This window comes from Echiichthys vipera (assembly GCF_963691815.1).
Source record: "Echiichthys vipera genome assembly, chromosome: 4".
Classification (NCBI taxonomy): Eukaryota; Metazoa; Chordata; class Actinopteri; order Perciformes; family Trachinidae; genus Echiichthys; species Echiichthys vipera.
Window position 1 is genome coordinate 20418284 of NC_139829.1, and position 14937 is coordinate 20433220.

Below are 14937 nucleotides of genomic sequence, written 5' to 3' on the forward strand. Positions count from 1 at the left end.
GCAATATTTTAGAATGAACAAAGCTGCAAGTGTCGTACTGGGATCAAGGATGATTTACATTACTTTATTAAAAGTATGTTTTAGACCAGAAAAAAAGATACATGTCTTTTTCTTTTTTACAGGACCCACTAACACAAAGGTAGATGATGAAACAAATAGGTGGAGAAATACTGATTTAACACAAAAACAAGCCATTTATTATTTACCTCTATACCAAATTCAAAACATTGAAATTATACAAAACAGCAATTCACACATACCATCTTTTAGTATTGGACATAAACCCGAAGGTGACGTTAGAGACCAACATATTTAGATTTTAATTTTTTATTAGGCCACTGTGGTGAGAGCAATACATATAGCTTGTATTCCATCTGTTTTCAAAACTTAGATTTATATTTATTACAAACTATAGTGACCTTTTTGAGATTAGCATACTGGACATTATGTACACAAACTTAACTCCTAATATACAAAACGAGACAAGTGGTTATGGTCAACTTCTAACACGACAAAACAAACGTAAAAACGGCAAAGATTCTCCTTGTTTGACCTAAATAATATGTGTAGATGACAGCCAAGTTCATTCAAATGATGACGTCAACTACCGATTACAAAGAAAACCAGGTCCAAACGACATTTATAAAATTGTACTTGGGTTTATAATGTCAAAGGATTCATTTTTACTGTGTACACCCAACTCCTACGTTTATAGTATCATCTCAACTCTTTTTAACATCTTATATCAGTGGACTCTTGCTTTGCTGCACATAACAATTATTTATTTTACCGATTGATCTGTTAGTCTTAATTGTCAGATCTACAAACTCTTGATAAAACATGAAAAAAAAGCCATTCACAACTTCCTAGGTGTTGTCAACAAACCTATCAATAGTCTAAAACAAAAACATTATATTCATCAAATTGTAAGAAAAGCAAACAATTCTCACATTTGAGACACTGGAAACAGACAAATAGAAATTCGACTTAAACGAGTAATTATCAAAAATAGTTGCTAATTAATTTTCTGTCGATCAACCGATCGTTATGGCCTTGGCCGCTGGGAAAGCAACCCCGAATCAGCCAATGAAAGACATTTTTTCTGCATCATTTTCACCCCGTTTACATTTACACATGTTCACAAAGTGAAGGGAATTTCCCTCTGAATCTGTCGACCCACAGCACATAAATCAAGACTTATCTAAAACAATACAAGTGATATGTTTGTTTACCCCGAACTGACAGGTCACATTAACAGTGATGTATGAAAAGAGAAAAATTATGATCTTGTATGTTTAGAGTAGTTATGTAAATACTGTAACTAATACCAAGCGTTAGCAGTGTGACATGTTAGTTTCCATACTGTTAATAACGCCAAGATAAAGCCAATTAACAAATGATGATTTAATGAACCCCTCTAAAGACTGAGAGACAACACTGATGATTAATAACAGATGGTAATTCACAGATGGTAATATGTCAAAATAATGAATTAGTTGTACTATAGTCAGGGGAAAAAGTCATTGCTAACCCCGTTAACTTTGTATTCAGAGGTTAAAAACAGGTGCACGACAAAAACTTCTCTCAAAAACATCTGGAGAATATGTCCCTTTACACACACACACACGCACGCCACCTATATTACACTACATCTGAACTTTTGCATATTACCTTTTTAAAACAACGTTCACAAGTTTGTCTGCTTTGAATATATATATAAAATAATCTACTGTATGTTACTTTCAGATCCCTTTCACATTACATAACAAAAGAAGACACTTTGAAACATGAGGGGTACAATTTCAGATACAATATATTTACACACAAATATGATACACTTTTTTTTTCTCCTAAAAAACATAGCCACCTTCAAACAAACCAAATTCAACAACTGGTGAAAACTCTTAGTTGAAAAGGCTTTCCAATGGAGGGCAGGAGCTCTGCGATTAAGGCAAATCTTGCAGAACGGGATGATGAGCGCAAGACAGTTTAATTGGAAGCCGGGTAATCAATTACAGAAAAATCACCTACAATAAACTGTAAGGACACAAGATGGCTTTCAGTGTGAAGGCGGTCGTAATTCTCTCGCTCATATTCTCATTTGCTGAGAAGCATCCTGGCAAAGTCTGAATTTGACAAAGGTTTCGTCTCTCCGGCTGCATTTTCTGTTGCAGCTGCAGTCCCATTCTCGACTTTGCTCACGGGCACACTTTGTCGGTGCAGGGAACGAGGGAGTAGCGAGAGCTGGGTGCGTCCTTTTCCTCTCCTGGGAAGACAAAAAACAGCGTTGTTTCTGTACTGTTAAATATCAGAGGATGGCAGATTTTCTATTTTGAATAACAAAGTGAGTCTGTAAACTTACGATCCAAAAGCCTGGCGAGGGATTATGTCTGTCTGCCTGTTGGAACCGGGTTTATCCATCGCATTTCTGCGAGGAGGGTTACTTATAGCAACAGAGATTTTATTGTCCTCTACTTCCATGCCGTCCATTTTCAGAACTGCCTGAGAAGCCTGGGCTTCGTCTGCAAACTCAACGTATGCCAGACCCTGTACAGAGACACAGTAAGAGAGGGTTAATACAGAAACATCTGCATGGTCAAAGGTGGTAATCACTAGCTTTATGAGGATGACTATTTTTAGCTAACCATCTGGACAGCCTCCTCCTCTTAATGCCTCACCTTGGGTTTTCCTGAGCGATACGTGACTAGACGAATATCTCTGATGGTGCCATGACTTTTGCAGAGTTCCTCCAGTTTCTCTTTAGTGCATGAGAACGGCAGCCCAGAGATGAAGATTTTTTGTTTCTCCATGTTTGTGTTGTATTTAAACACCTACGGGGACATTAATGTAAAGTGGAGCACGTTACCAGGGATTCTGCAGGGTTCACCAAGTTAAATTTAAGACTTCTTAATACCACATAATTCAATCAAGCACTGATTTTACAGACATACTAAAAGTTTTATGGAAAACCAGTAGGGACAATATGACCAAGAATTACTGATTATTACATCACATTTATTTAGTACCTCCAAGATGTATAACAAAAATAATGATATAATTAAATGAATGCAATCTGTATAAGTAGCATAATGTATAGATAGATCAATCAATTAAGAATAATTAAGAGCATCTTTAGGATTTTAGGACTTGCAGATAATCTGGTTATAATCAAAATAATAAAAAAAAAAACACTTCATATTTACCTTAAAGTCAGGATTTTTGTTTTTGTCTACACAAGGTGACACGAACATAGGCCTTCCTTCGACCTCTTTTCTATCCAGCTTCAGGGCTTCAGGGACAGACACTGTGGATTCAAACTGTATGTAGCCGTAGCCTTTAAAGGTCCCTTTGTTGCTGAAGACTGGGCGAATCTGTTTGATGGGACCACAGGTCTCAAACAGCACCTTGAGCTTTTCCTCTGGCTCCTCCAGGGTGTATGTCAGGTTGCTGATGAATACGCTGCTGTTATCGTTGCGAAGCTCTGGCTTGTCATCGTTCCCCCGGGCGGTGGCCACATCTCCCTGCTTAGCTTTTTTATTTCCGGGAGGAGCAGGCTTGTAGCCGGGGGGAGCGTTCCTCCCAAAGAGTCCCGTTTCTGTCTCCATGTACTCCTCTGTGGTTTGGTCCCCGTTTCCTCTGTGCTTTTTAGGAGCTTGTTCTGTCACAGAGGGAATTAAAATTAGGATATGTGATTCCTCAAATGTTGTTTTTGCTTAAAAAAAAAAAAAAAAAAAGGTTTATCATATACATTATCTTCACATACCCGAGTCATCATTCCACTCATCGTGATAATCCTCCTGCTCAGCTTTCCTCTTCTCCCCGGCTCGACTTCCCTTCTGGACCTTCTTCTGTGTCTTCTTGTCTGCCTTGGCCCTCCGTCGCTGATCAGTTCTCCCTTCCTCTTGTCGAGCCAAGTTGGCTTCTTTCTCAGCCACCTAACAGATGAGCAGAACATGGTAAAAATAGCCAAGGGCATCTTAATGATCCACCTGTCTAGTGCGATGCCGATATGTGCTCCTACCTTTGCTCGTTGCTCATTAATCCTGTTCAGCCGGGTCTCCGTCTTCTGCACTGCGACGTCCCAGTCCTCCAGAGAACCTGTAGGTGGGGACGCAAAATACAGAGACATGGCTATAATTCATAAACAACTTCTTAATTGTTATGTTACGTTTGATTTTTTACACTGGGACTCACCTTCCACCCTCTCGAATGTAAGCAGGACTTCACTCACATGCTCGGGGTAGTCTGAGGTGCACTGAACGGCTCTGTGGAGGGCTTTCCGACAGTGAACGGGGTCTCCATAAGACCTAGAGATTAAGCAAAAGATAATATAAATAGGACACTAATCAAGTTTTGGTTAAAAAGGAATCATCACTTCAGTTCAATGAGCAATTCTTACCATTCTTGCATGTCTCACAGCGCTTCCCTCCAAAGTCCCACCCTCTACCCCCTGACTGACCTCTGACACTCCCTCCTCCCCAGACATGTGTGGTGAGAGAGAAATGCTGCGTGAAAGGGTGCCATGGGAAGTCCGATGTTTCGGACTTTCAACTGGGCAAAGTGCACTGGAATGTCTAACAAGGTGGAACCTCCTACTAGCAAATTCGGGGGAGATCGACCTACTCTGATTTCGCAAGAAAGAGGTTCCACTTTGACAGGTTTTCAAGTGTACTTTGCCTAGTTGGAGGTTCGAAACTTCGGACTTCCCACGGCACTGGAATGCAGCATTAGCAGTGAAACGAAGCGACGGATGAATAAAATGATTGGTCAGACTTTTATCAGAAATATATGAAAATTTTAAGATTACAAAAGAAAAGTGTATTAATGCCAGAAAGGTAAGAATTGCCTTAACCTTTTATTTCCCTCTAAGACATTGATTGACAGACCTTTCAAGGTTATAGTACTCCAGCCACATGTTGGCGTATTTAGCGTTCCCTTTTGTCATGATACTGTCCCACAGTTCTCTGGCTTTCTGGATGTTCTTGCAGTGGAGGGCCTGGTGGGGAGAAACAAAAACAAAACTAAAATTATGAGATGTTCATTTTACATACTTTTGAGAAAAGTACAGTGCTACCATTGTCCTTTATCATGTGTCTCAGTGGGCCTTAAGTAGTAGTCTCATTATGCTTCAAGACCATTTGGTAGAATAAGTACATCATGGAGAAGGTGTTCTCACTTGAGTTGTTACTGGGTGTAAAATGGACAAGCTCATTGCCTTTGTCCTATGATTATATAGACAAACTTACCTCTATCCTTGCCCAGATCTGCATTATGATACAAGAAGGATCTCCACTTTCACCAAATCCTACAGATACATAAGACAATGAATCAGATAAAAACCAAACCGAGAACACAAAAGTAAATCTCATTCAGACTCAAATCCACCTACTTTCTTCAACATCTTGTTTCATGTAGTCTAGAGACCGAGAGAAAGCTCCTCGTAGCTCTTCCAACTCTTTACTTGATTCTGCAAAAACCAAAAAAAGAAGACAACACAGATTACAAGGGAACAATAGTTTCCAAACACAAAGACAAATTCTGTTTCACTCACAACTGCTCTCACCTTTGCTGAAATCCACGCGTCTCCTCAGGTAGTCGAGGTATGCCTGCCAAATTTCCACATAATCTGTCGCTTGAATGAAACCTGCATTCAGCGCCTTTTCAAAAACATCTGCGAGGAAGACAAAGAAACTACATGATATGACCAAGCGAGTGCCAATGTACCAGAATAGGAGCCAGGGACTTTCCCCCACATAAAAAACACACAAATGCATGAAAACACTTTTCAGATCTGAACAGCCTCTCACTGCACTCTAATTGTTACCTGAGACAGTGGGATGGTCAGCTCCATGCCTCTCTAGAGCTAGCAGGTAGCTCTTCCACAGACCCATGGTCCAGGGGCAGTTCCTGACGGCACGTTCATGAGAGGAGAGAACCAAGTCTTTGATTTTCAGCTGACGATCCTGTACAGTCCAGACAACAAATAACAAAATGGTTAAAATAAACACATTTTGACATCCCACCAGATTTTCCTTCATTACTGTAAAGTTTAATATACAAGCACCTAAACACTCAGGGAACCAGACATACCTTTAACATTGAAATGAGTCGCACAGAAACACATTTAATCAAATAGGAATCTGAACATTTTAACAGCTACTTGGAAAAAAAAAAACTTTCTCCATACAAGACATGGCTATTTAACAACACTGTGGCCACAAGGAAATCCAATGAAATAAAAATGAGAATCATTGTACTTTTTCCTGAGTAACATGAATATTAATAAAATGTATTCCAAGTTTAGTGTTTTAAATGTCAGAAACTACATAAACATTGAAAGACCCACAAATCCCTTTCAAGAAGAAGTTGTTAGAAAAATCACTGGCGGTAAATTATCAAGATAAGCTCAGTGCAACAGCTGTTTGGCCCTAGCAGACGATGGAGTTGGCAAGTTGTAGGCGCAGAATAAGGTAATGCCATGTGAAATGGGTCCAAGCTATACACAGTAAACATTAGTCTGACTGGAAGCTCTTAAAAAGACGGTACCATGCCAAACTGACCAATACTCACCAGATAAGTGTTGTATTTTGCCCACATGTCTGGTACCAGACAGTTCTCTGCCAGGGTCCGCTCATAGGTGATCTGGACGCGTGCTGGGTCGCCCTGCTTCAGTTCAAAGTCGATGTAGGACTGATACTCTGCCAGTTTAGGAGGTTCTGCTACTACCTGCAGCGAGACAACACCATGGAGATATTATGCAAACATGCACGTTTAAAACACAGAAGGATAGCTGTAACAGTAATCATCAATGCAAGTCATTTACCAGTGACTCTTCGTAGGATCTGCACTTCTCCAACTGCTGCAAAGCCTTTTTGTACTGATGCACGACCGTCTCGGCCACCCCATGTTCAGACCACTCCTCATACTCTGCATAGGTGGCTTCCATGTCTACAAAGCAACACAGCACAATTTTCTCAAAAGTTTAAAATTTTATAACATTAAAATAAAGACACATACACCAAATACAGTATTTACTAAATGTAAAATACTAACATTGAAAAGTACAACTTTAAGTAAGTTGCAGGAGTGTGAAGAATTGCAAATGTATTCATGTATACTTCCTAATCTCTGATACTTTAGTGAATAATTCAACTAGTGAGATGTTTTGATAAGAAAGGGTTTAAAACATTACAGAAATGCCTCTTGTTTCAGCTGGGAAAGAAAAAACCCAGCACATACTAAACCACCTGGCTATCTCTCGCCCACTCCTGCAGCAAACTGAAAGTATGGTCAGGACCTGGAGAGGAGTGTTCTCTTTCCAAATCTGTATGGCATTTCAAACTCCACATCATAACCGTGCCAAACTTATCCCACAAGGTAGCGTTGTCTTTTTAAACGGGGTAATTCACAGATTTATTTATTTTTTTACATAAGGCCCTCACAACACAAATCCTGCCTGTTTTACAGCATCTGGACAGAGGACGCATCATGCTTACCTATTAATGGGATGGCCAGCTGCCGGCGAAACAGCGTGTGGATACGCTCCAGCTGAGTTTTCAGCAGCTCCTGCTCCTCACGGCTGGGAATCCTGCCAGGGGGAGGCTGAGAGGAAACAAAGCAGAGAAAATGGTGCCAAAAGGCAAAGCAAAGGCACATTTAGTCTAACATTAAAGCAACTCTTCATTTAAAGTATTCGTGAATTTTCCGAGGGGAGTGAGTGGATAATCATTCAAATACATGTTTTGGCACAATACTAACCTGACAGACAGGTTGATGTAGCTTGCAACTACACTACGTCATTTAGAAATTATATCTTTCAAAATAAATCTCTCTCTGACACATATATGTGATCGAATGGCAACAAAAGCAGAGCCTATGTCTGAGAAGATCCTACTGATGGAGACACAAACCTGCACTGTGGACAGAATGACGTTCTCAAACTCTCTGTATGCCTCCCACACCACGTGTCCCTTGGTCATGTGAAGTCCCACAGCTGTCACAGCTCTCTCAAAGATGGATCTCACCTTGTCCATCCCACCTGGTGAGCCCATGCCTCCAATTGAATACTGAGCATATTCAAGCCAGATATCTGGACCTGGGTATAAAGACACATAATTAAATGTCAAGATGATGAAATAACCGAATGTCAATTTAAATGAAGTAAATTATGGTGTGATGCACTTACAGATATAGTCTTTTGCAGCTTTCTCAAATAGTTCATATACTTTTTCCCGGTTTGGCTCTTCCTCAGTCAGACGGATCTCATCCTTGAGCCAATCAAGCCAGATCTCTGCAGGGTTCAATGAAATTGTGGTTTCAGTTGCAAATAATGATCAGAGCTGATGTCAGCTGATACTTCTGAGCTCAAACGCATTTCAGACATGCACCGACCTTCAGTGAGTGGGAAAAGCTCACTCATCTTCTGCCTTGCCTTTCGCAGACGGAGAAGTTCACCCTCCTGCTTCAGTAGCTTGATGAGATCCACATGGCAGTTGTAGTCGAAAGCATTTATTGACAGCTATAAAAACAAGCAGAGATGAACGGGGTTATGCGTTACAATACAATTAAACATATCCCAACAAACAAATGCTTCTTGTGTATTTATTTAGCAGTGATTAAGTGATTCTTTAAAAATGATTATAACAAAAACTTAACATAATAACCTCCATGAAGGTGGGATTTGTTGCAGGGCTGATGTGTTACATTTGTTCACACTAGTGTAACCTAGTTAGCAATGCTGTAGTGATATTATAAACTTGGCTTCTCTCTGCTGTTACAGTGGAAGCACAGAGCCGGCTCACCACTCACATCTGCCAACTATGCACCACAACTATATTATTGCACATACCACAATGCACCTTAAACTATAATATTGTATATATTTTTCACAAATGCTGACATCATTTTAGTCTGTACAGATTGTTTCTTTTTGCATTGTTTTTGTTATGTTTATGTTTTGTTGTGTACAACAACCCTATGTGACTAGTTAGATAATTGACTGTATCACTGCGTCATATTGTTATGAGAACATATTAAACACCTGCCAGCCAATAAAGTTAGGGAAATGTCTAATGTATATTTGCACATGTACTTTCTAACCAAGTCACACTGGAAGCTGTGATGTCACACTGGACTGAGATGGAAAAAAGGCGCGTGCGAGTGTGACACGAGACGACCCATTAGCATCACAGATTAGCGGATGAGCTAATCACGACAGTGATGTGAATGGCGTTGTATAATACGCGCACGATCGCCACTAATTGTTCAGGATAACAGCAGCTCGCATCAGTATATACGTTTTGTTTCTATTAAACCAGAGCAGGGCGGAGCAGCTCATGGTTTAAAGCTGCTGGTTCGTAGTATCTGACTGTGTTTACCATCCATTCATTCTCGTTAGCTCATCGGCTAACGTCAGTGAACTGAGGGTGTTGGCTAATATACCTGCTCCTCCAAACGCTGGATTTCAGCTTCATTTTCTTTCTCGTCCTCCGACGAATTGTCCTCTTCGTCGTCTGTATTTTCTTCTCCCATGCCCTCCTCATCTCCTTCGTCCGATTCCATATCTCTCTCCTCCATCCCTGCGTCTTCCTCCTCCATAACTTGCAACTGCGTTTGCTCTGCGTTACTTGACGCTGCCATGTTGGAAAGGCTTGTCTGCCTGGTAACAGCTAACAAGGCGAGTGAACAAGGCAGGAGTAGCGTGAGAGGCAAGGCTAATAGAAGGAGGCTTGGACATAAACACAGAAAAATGATGAGCTTTGGGGTTTAACGCATGCGTGATGAAACTGGAGTTGCGCTGTTGGAGGGTTCCAGCAGATGGCGCTAGAAATAAAGTGATGGTTTACGCTCAGGTGCTCTTTGGGTGCACCTCCAATCCAAACCCAGTTCACTGAGTGGCCACTAGGGGCAGGTTTCACAATAGACCCCATGTGAAACAGGCCGTTTTCACAGCAAAAGTAAAGGTTGAATATGGAGAATGAGCAGAACACCACCATCTAATGTCTCAAGATTGTAGTCGCAACAATAAAACATAATTCCACCACTCGGGTTGCCAGGTTGGTCAGACCCGCTCCAGTAGCCTACAGGAGACCGAAGTCTGTTTGAATCAGTTTGAACTCATCCCCTCTGGCAAATCGCACCATAAAAACAAGTATTGCAGAGGAATTTGACTGATAGTTACTGTTAGCCGTTACAGCCAAGTAAACATGAAAGTTAGCTTACCTATCAAGGAGAAACGTAGCCATTTGGGTGTGCGTTTTAATGCCGCTGAACTTCTTTATCTCAGGCCATGGAGTGAGTGCTTGGCCTATATTGACCCTTGTTTTTGCCCGTCTTCAGTCACTAAGCTGCTGGGACAAATAAGTAGCTGCAGGATTGGCAATCCCCATTTCACCCAGTGCCAGCCTACAGTAGCTGCACCCGACAACAGACATCCCTGGCAACCAGCAATGCCTGCTGCTATTGGCTGGTACCATGGAAACAGAACGTGACAAAAACTCATTGTCAAACCTGTAAAAAAAAAATCTGACTAAATATATTTTTTAATAGAAAAACAATACTTTCATTCTGTACCCCTCAAAATGCCCCATGGGTGAATTATTTATTTATTGAAAAAATATAGCTTTTAATAAAGACTATACATATTCAACCTTTAAAGTTTATGAATAATTGGGGGCGCTGCCTCTTGAGTGACAGCTAGCCGCTGGCCCTCACTTCTCTGGCTGGTAAACCTCAGCCACATGAAAAAAATAATTAATATTCAATAAAAAAAATGCAAGCCAGAAGTAATTGCGCATGATTATAGACCATTTCAAAGATGTAAACATAAATATTCTAAACGTGTCCTCGTTTATTTCAATGTAATTCCCTTTGACCTTTTCAACGGAATTCCATTGCTAGGCAACAGCCTTGCTCCTTGTTGACTTCCTGTCAGTTGATGTCGTTTACATTCGCTGCAACAGGACATAAACTAGGAAACATAGTGGTTAGCACTGTCGCCTCACAGCAAGAAGCTTTCAGGTTCGCATCCCGGCCTGGGCCTTTCTTTGTGGAGTTTGCATGTTCTCCCCGTGTCTGTGTGGGTTTTCTCCGGGTTCTACGGTTTCCTCCCACAATCCAAAGACATGCATGTGTTAGGATAATTGAGGACTCTAAAATTGCCCGTAGGTGTGGATGGTTGTCTGTCTCTGTTCGTCTCTATGTGCCCTGCGATACACTGGCGTCCTGTCCAGGGTGTACCCCGCCTCACGCCCAATGTCAGCTGGGATCGGCTCCAGCACCCCCCGCGACCCCTACCCCGGGATAAGCGGTTGAAGATGAATGAATGAATGTTTACATCTTTCTAAAGGTCATGTCCCAGCCTCCTTCCATTAGCCTTGTGAGAGGTGGAGTCTGCTCACCATGGTTCCTCTCGCCTAGCGTGTGACGGCTACTGTTAGCCGCTAGTAGGGGCTCTTTCATCGGCCTTCATCTTTACGTGTTTGTCAACATAAAAACGGTCGTCCACACTCGTGCACACTCGTTGATTTCCGTTACCCATCGGCATTCCAACATGGCGAACGTGTCTCTGCGAAGCTCCGCGTCCTCGCTGTTGTTATTCAGCAGACGTTTATTCAGCCCGCAGCTGAATGCTCTCTGCTCATATCACAAAAGGGTAACTTATAAATGTGTTTTAAACTTTCTAACCAAAGCATGTCAGTGTGAGTTTTTTTGACAGTGCTAACATACGTGCGTGCTGCCTGATTTGAAGCTAGGTGTAGCTAACTTTACCAACCGTGTGTGTCCTTCCTTTTATAACACTCAGAACAACAGAGCAGTGATATATATCATTTTATGTTTGTCACTTTCTTCAAGGTGGTGGACCACTATGAAAACCCAAGAAACGTGGGAACTCTGGACAAAAACTCAAAGAGTGTGGGGACTGGATTGGTGGGTGCACCAGCCTGTGGTGATGTAATGAAACTTCAGGTAAGTTGGAGGTCAAATGCAGCTGTCATAGCTTGTGTCCACTTATGGCACAACTGTTTTTTTGATTCTGTATTTGCCTCCAGATCCAGGTGGATGAAAACGGCAAGATTACCGATGCAAAGTTTAAGACATTTGGCTGCGGATCAGCCATTGCCTCCAGTTCTCTCGCAACAGAGTGGGTGAAGGGGAAGACGGTAAGTTTGTATAACATAATAATTGGAGGATAATGGCTTTACAAGTCCTGCTTTTTTGTTGAGGTATACTGTCATCCTGTAGGTCGATGAAGCCCTGAAAATAAGGAACACAGACATTGCCAAAGAACTCTGCCTTCCTCCAGTCAAGCTTCATTGCTCCAGTAAGTTCAGTCGATGTTATCATACACCTGGAAGTTTAATAAACATAAAAGGGATATAGAAATTAAAGGAAAGCCTCTATTAGTGCCACACTATGATCAATGCTCCTTTACAGGACTCTACTGAAAGCATAAACCCAATCATGGTAGTGGAGCACTGTCTACAAGGTTCCTATGGGTGCTGGAAATCCTTAAACACTTGAATTTCAGTGGGGTTTGAAAAGCTTGATATGAATGTTTAAAAGGACATACATTTGGGACATTGAAAACAGCATTTTCTGACATTTTTGCATTGAAAAATTACTGGATTATGACTAATCATTTTGTCAATCTATTAGTCCAGTTAGTTTTCCTTTCATTTGTCCTTCTGTAGAAAGCTCTTAAAACATCATGTTGGTTGTTTAAAGGATTATAATTTAATGTGATGAACAAGTGAAATTATAAGCATACTGAGTAGTGTACTGTGTATAAATCTATAGTTTACCACAGCTGTAAGGTGCTGAGAAAGCATGAAAATGCACCTTGAAATGCTTGAAAAGTGTTTGAATTTGATTTTGGAAAAGCAAGAAATCACTTAATTCTCATGCATGCTCAGTTTTGTACATTTTTGAATGTTTTCGGCTGTATATTTCTTGGTAAATCCAAAGCTTTGAAGGAGTTTCTAAAACCTCCCTTTTTTATTTCTTTCAGTGCTTGCAGAAGACGCCATAAAAGCAGCGCTGTCAGACTACAGAATAAAACAGGACAAGAAGGAGGAACGTGTACACGCCACCAATTAATATCTTGTTAATAACTATCCATTATGTAAAGTACCAGCCTTGTAATGTTGTGTGAAAGATTGGTTACCATAATACTACATCAGGTCTTGCACCCTCTTCTTAGAGTTTCATACCCTTTAATCTCTTTTTTAAAGGTCTCATATTGTAGAAAGTTAGATTACCACCTCTTTTTTGATCATAAAGCAGGTTGAGGTGCTATATAAATACTGGGAAAGTTACAAAATGCTCAGTCCACAGAGAAACGCTCACAGCTTATATTCAGAAACTTTGTCTTTAAAGGAGCCGTCAGGACTTCTGTACAGTTGTTATGTCACAACTTTACTATATGTAGAAAGTGCCGGCACAGCAAAGATTCTCTACACTTAAGATACTAAAGGTGCATTCAGGCTGCGCCAATGGAATGAAATGGGAAACACCAGTCTCATAAATGGGCACTGCCTCGTTTAGAAGTGTAGTGAACGTCATGCAGATGGATGAAAAGTGCGTCGTTTATCCATATTTTTCTTTTGCTAACATTAGATATTTACACAGCTGACAGTCACATTTAGTGTTAGAAACCATTTGTCAGAGGTGTTTGCGAACATTAGATGACGTTAGCTTAGTAGCGTTGGCACATCTCAGGAGAGTTGGCTGACGAGACAGAAAACACAAACAGATCTTAAACAAAGTTAATTTCCTCCCAATCTGTCCGCCTTAAACATGTAACTTCAAAATGATCGAGATGTGTCTTGTGAAAAAAATGGCCCAGCATTTCTTTCAGTGTTTATGGGGCAAAGGGAAAGGTCATAATCTGTGTTCGCGTTCACTTCGCCCATTAGAATCAATACACTCTGCCGCTAATCTCCTATTGTGAGTTGCACCGTCTTGCTTCTAATCCACCGTCTCTGGCCACAGTACCGTTACAGTCGCTCAGATATGAAAGACGCGGAAACGCTGACCAATCAGAGCATACTGGATTATTGGGGGGGAAGAGACAGGCGCTAAAATGTAGCGTTTCAGATGGAGGGTTGAATACAGGTATATTCAAACACAGCATGAGAAAAAGGTTGTTGTTTTTTTACATTAAAGCACATAAACAAGCATGGACCTGAACATGAGACAATATGGGACCTTCAAAAATGGCAGGTGTTAGTGGTGTTTATTTGATTTTTATCATCAGATCATATATTTGTTATTAAATGATGCTGTGTTTTGGAGTAGGGAGTTCATGATTATTTTAAGACAAGTTTGATCCTTGGATTTAAACAAGGGAGCATTGCTGCTTTCCTACTCTGAACACAAAGGAGATCAGAAACTATAGGTTGAGGTGATTTATATATATATATATATATATATACACGTGTGTGTGTGTGTGTGTGTTGGCATTTAGGTTTTTTTGGCTTAACTGTATACAATCACTGGTCCCTCGTGGAGGATTCAGTATGAAAATGCAGTGACGTCAAGTTCACATACAAAAGCATGATGCGGAGTATTGAAAGTGACTGACTCAAATGATCAAATAAATCAAATTAAAAAAAAACCTTTTTCAGTGAGTCTGTGCCGATGTCATCCACTAGCCTTGTGAGACCATTCTGATCTTGCGAGCTCCTTTGTATTGTCAGTCTGGTAATGTGCAAAGGAGAAGATTTGGAGCCGCTTGCCAAGGGGCCGTCCAATCAGCGTTGTTTTGAGGCAGTTTTGAGTGTGACGCAACAAGAAGTGACTGTTCAGTGTAAACAACATGGCATCCTCCACGAATGAGCACAGCTATTGAGCAAGTTTTATCAGAATCGGAGAGTATTCCTTCTCTGAAAGAAGAGCAAAAAAACGGCACTGGAGGCTTTTCTTGGAGGAAAATAT

The 14937-nt window shown here is 40.8% G+C and overlaps 2 protein-coding genes across 2 annotated transcripts; one reads left to right on the top strand and one right to left on the bottom strand.

Annotated features, from left to right (window-relative positions):
• Positions 1-180: 180 nt before the first annotated feature.
• On the bottom strand, positions 181-9639 carry sart3 (spliceosome associated factor 3, U4/U6 recycling protein; the record flags this gene model as incomplete). The annotated part of the gene is made up of 19 exons (XM_083912379.1): positions 181-2266; positions 2363-2547; positions 2679-2831; positions 3204-3658; positions 3764-3935; positions 4022-4098; positions 4195-4307; positions 4887-4996; positions 5247-5305; positions 5390-5467; positions 5564-5671; positions 5825-5963; positions 6571-6726; positions 6824-6948; positions 7497-7602; positions 7911-8095; positions 8186-8290; positions 8392-8518; positions 9442-9639. 19 exons carry the CDS (start codon positions 9637-9639, stop codon positions 2098-2100), a joined length of 2820 nt encoding a protein of 939 aa, XP_083768505.1. The 3' UTR covers positions 181-2097.
• A 1903-nt stretch (positions 9640-11542) lies between these two features.
• iscua (iron-sulfur cluster assembly enzyme a) lies at positions 11543-14576 on the top strand. Its single transcript, XM_083912402.1, has 5 exons — positions 11543-11653; positions 11854-11967; positions 12051-12161; positions 12244-12322; positions 13010-14576. Exons 1-5 carry the CDS (start codon positions 11552-11554, stop codon positions 13096-13098), a joined length of 495 nt encoding a protein of 164 aa, XP_083768528.1. The 5' UTR covers positions 11543-11551; the 3' UTR covers positions 13099-14576.
• Positions 14577-14937: the final 361 nt, after the last annotated feature.

What these genes read in the sequence shown, in the direction of transcription:
- iscua (XM_083912402.1), top strand. Translation starts at nt 11,552, where the DNA reads ATGGCGAACGTGTCTCTGCGAAGCTCCGCGTCCTCGCTGTTGTTATTC. An exon ending in TCTGCTCATATCACAAAAGG is followed by an intron (nt 11,654 to 11,853) that starts GTAACTTATAAA and finishes ACTTTCTTCAAG; the next exon opens with GTGGTGGACCACTATGAAAA. An exon ending in AGTCAAGCTTCATTGCTCCA is followed by an intron (nt 12,323 to 13,009) that starts GTAAGTTCAGTC and finishes TATTTCTTTCAG; the next exon opens with TGCTTGCAGAAGACGCCATA.